The 5632-nt window shown below is 26.1% G+C and overlaps 1 protein-coding gene across 1 annotated transcript in view; it reads right to left on the bottom strand.

Annotated features, from left to right (window-relative positions):
* Positions 1–3906, bottom strand: part of LOC107647762 (probable WRKY transcription factor 7) — an 8539-nt gene extending 4633 nt beyond the window's left edge. Inside the window, exon 1 of the mRNA XM_016351810.2 lies at positions 3783–3906. Within this exon, the coding sequence (XP_016207296.2) occupies positions 3783–3799 (17 nt within the window). The 5' untranslated portion in view covers positions 3800–3906. The remainder of the gene's footprint in view (positions 1–3782) is intronic.

Genomic DNA, 5632 nt, shown 5'->3' with positions numbered 1-5632 from the left:
CCCAATAATCAAAATAAAAATAGAACGAGATGCATGGCAAATTTGGTCAAAGAGAAAGTCTCATTGATGCAAAATGGTCAAACTCATCTTCCAATTGATGAAGTACACGTGGCACAATCTTAGTAGGATGAAGACCCTTCTCTTTTAGGTGGGGTCCTCTACAACGGGATTCAGATAGAGTTAAAAAAGTCAAAAGGTTGTGATTAATTAGCCGTTGGATTGAAATTTTTTCTTTTGAAAAAAAAAATATATTATAATGAGAGAGAGATAGATAGTTGACCATTTACTTCTTTTCATGCAATGCAAGTTTTGGAGTCTTAAGTGGGACCCACAAACCACTTGAAATTTTAGAATAATGCTCAAGCTTTTTTTAGGACTTGTGATGTGATGAAAATGATTTCATAAAATTTTGATATGTATTTGTTATTAATATGATATGTTTCTTTTTATGTCTATTCTTTATTTTAATTTCAAAGATTTATATATATATTTCAATTCCAAAATATAAATAAATAAATTGTTCCTCAATTACATGCTTACTAATATTCAATTTCGCAAACATGATATAAATGCATGATCTTTATTATATGTTTTATAATTTAACAGTTAGATTAACAAAATATACATCTTATAGAAAAAAAAATTATAAATATAGTATCACTTTACTTAAATGGATATGAATAGCATTTGATCTTAACTATGTATGTTTTTCTACCTAACATAGAAGAAAATTCAAACAATAAGAAAGAATTACTCTAAAGTTTCACAACCACTAAAATATTTGATTTTTGAAAGCATGTGCCAAGTGTCTGTTTTTCTTTTCTTTTCTTTTCATTATTTTGTATTCTACTTTTGGAGGGAATGAATATGCTTTAATTAATTTTAAACACTTACTAATATATAGGACAAGATAAAGAAAGCATTAGACATAAACATGAAATTAAAATTCACTTTGATATATTTAAAGGCATCTTCCAAAACACGATGTTTCCTTTCTTTAATTTGCATCAATCTACATTTTCAGAATCTCTTTTTTACTTTTCATTTTTTTTTATTTTTGTTTACTAATAATGGTATGGGGTGATCCCATACTATTGTTTTTTTGGCACAGATATTGAGTTTCCACGCCTTTTAAGATAACAATTTACAATCGATTGTAAGACTTTAAAAAGTTTAAAGGGATATTTTAAGAAAATAAAAGAAAAAGAAAAATTGTAAAGAAGAAAAGAAAAAAGAAATTGAAGAAAAACGTAACTTCCTTTGGCTTTTGTGTCTTTACCCTTTTTGTTTTTTTGGTAAAGACAAGAAAATTCAACACCAACCAAGGTGGAATAAAAGACTTAGTTTCGAAATAAACAGAATATAATAATAAAGGGTTATATATATATATATAATGCAAATTTGACTCAATAATATTCATAGCTCCTATGACTTTACCTTCATTTTCAAAAAACAAAGTATTTTTTACTACAAAAAATAACACCGATAAAAAACATAAATTAGGGACAGATTATATCAATGGAATTAGTTTGTTGAAATTATCAACAAAAATTTGTGATAGATTTTTCTTTAATAATAAAAGAGATAAATTTTACAAAATTTACCAACAGATTCGTAATATGTAGTAATTTATCATATTTTACTACAAATAATTATTTTAGTAGAATATTTTTCATTGTCACTAAATGTTGTTTAAAAATATTTTTAATCTTGAATGATTATACCAATAATCTTTGAAACAAATTAACCGTATTTTTTTTCTAAAGTTAGGAATAAGATTCGAACTTGCGATCTTTAAATGAGTACAGAAAGATTATGTCATTTGATTATGAATAACCGTTGAAAAAATTATAATATTTTTTATTGACATATATATCTTTAGTCATTAATATAGCTACTATAAATAAAAAAATCAAAATAAAATTTTTCTTTTCACAATTATTGACAGACAAAAATATGTTAATTAATTTTTTGAGTTTTGATAATTAATTACCTTCAAAAATACTTTTGAACAAAATTTTATAACTAATTGCTATAAAAAATATGTTTAATAAATGCAATATTTTACAAATAATGACCATAACACAATCTTTTGAAAAAACTAATTTTAATAACCATAAAAATATATTCATTTTTTTTATAAGGATTGAATAATTTATATCACTAAAAATTTGACTAATCTAACTATGCTCAGAAAATTTGATTAATCCATCCACTCCTTTTGTGCTTTGGTATCTTCAACACAAAAATCAAAGATAATTCTTTAAAGCTAAATAAAAGCAAATTCTTATATCTACTTTTAAATTATGATAAATAGTTAAATACGCACAAATCAAATCTCTTTCTAAAATTCTAAGTAATAAATAAATTTGTTTTTATTATAAATTAGTTTTTGGCTGCTATCCGCCTATTTTTTAGAGGTAATTTCAAAACATATTATTGAATAAGTGAAGTTTTACAAATAGTTATTTTTGTTACTTAGATTATTTCTTTATCAATAATGAGTTTACCATTGTAATTATTTTTTAGTGTGAGTACATAAAGAGTACATAGTATATAAGATGTAATAACTCAACAAATATTTTTTAAGGGGATTTTTCATTCTGTCCAACAATGAGAAAAACTTATTTCTCTCCCTCTCTTAATCCTTTTTGGTTCATCAAACTATCAATATTACAGCTTGAACAACTTAGGACATGAAATTTTTTTATTTTTTTTTCAAATAATAATTTTAAAATAGAATAATTCTTTTTGTGCAAATTGTAATGACTTGTGTAATGGTAACATCAGTCATAGCCATATAAGATAAATTCTGACACTTTTTTTACCGTTAATCTGAATATTCGGTAAGAGCTTCAAAATAAAAAAAGATGTGTAAAATACTAATTAACGAGCTTCAATGGTGATCACCCTCACCCTCATGCCCTGGTGGGTCGTTAGGGAAATAGAAGTACAGCCTATGTCCCGAATTGGCATGATGATACAGTGGATGACCGTCTTCTGGTATTACTAGAAGGTTGTCCTGACCATCCTTTAACATCGGCCGCATAAGCTCTTCCAGAATTCCACGTAGTTGCAAAATCATGTAGGGCACCGTCTCCACCGTGGTATTTGAGAAGACTTTGTACGGTATAGGTTCTTCTTCTGCCTCATCCTTCTCGTCCACGGGAGGCATAACGAACATATTTATGCCAGCTTCCATTTTGAAGTATGTGCCGGGTTCGAGAGGCCAGCGAAGACAAAGAGGACCTGGGGACGGCGGCGCTGATGACCTGGGAACCGCGACGAGGACGGAGGGCTAGGGTACTGGGTACGGGGTTCCTCTCATGCCCTAAGCTATTCAAGCTGTGACGTGGATGGTTTGATGAACCAGAAATGATTAAGAGAGGAAGAGAAATAAGTTCTTCTCATTGTTGGAGAGAATGAAAAATTCCCTTAGAAAATATTTGTTGACTTATTACACTTTATATACTATGTACTTTTTATGTACTCTCACTAAAAAATAATTACAATGATAAACTCATTATTGATAAAGAAATAATCTAGGTAACAATTTTCATAAATTATATATATTTTTGGGCATATAAAAATATTTATTTTCCCTTGATAACTTTTGTTCAAATTATGTTTGCAATTACCAAACTGAAAATCTAAATACTCAAAATATGCAGATTAGACAAGACAATAAAAGAATAAGACTAAGATGGCAGAACTCAAAATTATTGACGAAATTAAAAAGACTTAACATACAATAATAGTTAAATTCGATAAATATATAATACCTACAATAATCTTGCATTGCTGTGTTGTCGTGACTTTGTGATTATGCAATTGTGATTATGCAACTCCAATAATCGTATAAGTTTGGGAAATTTATGATTATGGATATAAAAGAAAGCACGAAGTGAATGTTGAATTGAGAATGAATATATATAGTAGTAATAATAAGCATTTTGCAAGAAATAATAAAGGATAACAAATGTAATTATAGTTATAATAATAATTTATTATTACACGTGTGAAACATAAGATAGGGTTAGTCAATTAGGAAGTCAATGATGGACTATTTTGGACATCTTTACCACTTTACTCATTTATTTATTTTAGAAGATTTTGATCATTTTTTCTTATATTACAAAATCCACTGAATATAAAATACGCTTTGAATGAATCTTTGTTTTTATTTTTATTTACTTTTTTACCCAACTTTTTTTTAGTGAATAAAATCCTAATGTTGCCTATAAAGAAATACGGAAAAAAAAATTCTCTCTCAGCAAATAAAAATGATAAATTCATTATTTATATTTGAAATTTAAAATTCATATAAAGAAGACGACTAGGTATTCATTTTTAATGATGATAAAATTTTAAAAGAGTACTTTAATTTATTTTAGAAGTTATCCTTTTTTATTTATTTCAAACTTTTCCTGGTTCAGAAAATTTTCTAACAATTTTGGATTGTTTGTTTGGTTTGAGTGTTGACTTAGCTTGTTGAATTTTACTACTATACTTGATTTGGTAGAGGGGACCAATTACCTATGTTTTGGAATTATAGTTGAATAATCTTATCTCATAAATGTAGATTAGACTATGACTTTCAAAAAGTTATATTCTTTAAGATAAGTTTAACAACATTATAATATATGAGATTTTTCTGATTCATTGAAAGTTTGAAACGAGTATTTTTATCACCAAATAAGGTACCAAGGACTATCAACAAATTAATTGGCCTCGTTTCAGTAATTTCAAATAAATTTCGTATAGGTAACTTAATTGTCCTAAGCGTGTTGACTTTCCAAGTCAGTAATAAGATAATTCATTGTTAAAAATAGGTTTAATTATTTTGTTGGTTCTATAGTTTCGTGAAATTTTAAATTAGGTCTTTATATTTTTTTTCTTTTTAATTAGGTCCTTATACTATTTTTTTTTCAATTAAGTCCCTCTTAGTAGTAATTGACTTAATTTTATAGGGACCCAACTAAAAAAAAAAGAATTAGTACAGAGACCTAAATAAAAGGATAAAAAAGTGTAGGGATCCAATTAAAAAAAAATTTGGTGCAAGGACTCAATTAAAAAAAAAAAGTATAGAGACCTAATTGAAAATTTTGCGAAACTATAGGGACCAGTAGAGTAATTAAACCTTAAAAATATTGTAATAGATTTATAATTTTTTTTTTAAAGTTACCAAATAAATTCTTTAAGAAAATTTTGTGATAGACTTATATATATGTCTCTAAAAAACTGCAATAGTGAACTTATAAGTCTATATCAAAATAAGATAGAAAATTGAAAAAGATAAGAGAAAGTATAGGTAAATATGTAAGTGTTGTAATTTTTAGAGATTTTTTTTAGTATTTTTATTTAGAGATCTATAAGTTTATAATAATTTTTTTTTTCAAAAAGTCTTACTTAATTTTATGTTCTTAAAGAATTTATAAGCTCGTTACAAGGTTTTTATTATCCTTTTCTTTTTATTGTAATTTCCTAAGTGGTGAAAATTTCTTGTACATTTAATTTTAAACTCACATTCACGATGGTCATATTTAAATTTCTTGTTTACAAATAGTTCCTGTATTCACCTGGATAAAGTTATATGTTAAAAAATAAATTTATTTAAACCTAATTAATGCGA

Source organism: Arachis ipaensis, chromosome B06, assembly GCF_000816755.2.
Source record: "Arachis ipaensis cultivar K30076 chromosome B06, Araip1.1, whole genome shotgun sequence".
In the NCBI taxonomy this organism is placed as follows: Eukaryota; Viridiplantae; Streptophyta; class Magnoliopsida; order Fabales; family Fabaceae; genus Arachis; species Arachis ipaensis.
This window is presented reverse-complemented; position numbering and strand designations above follow the sequence as displayed.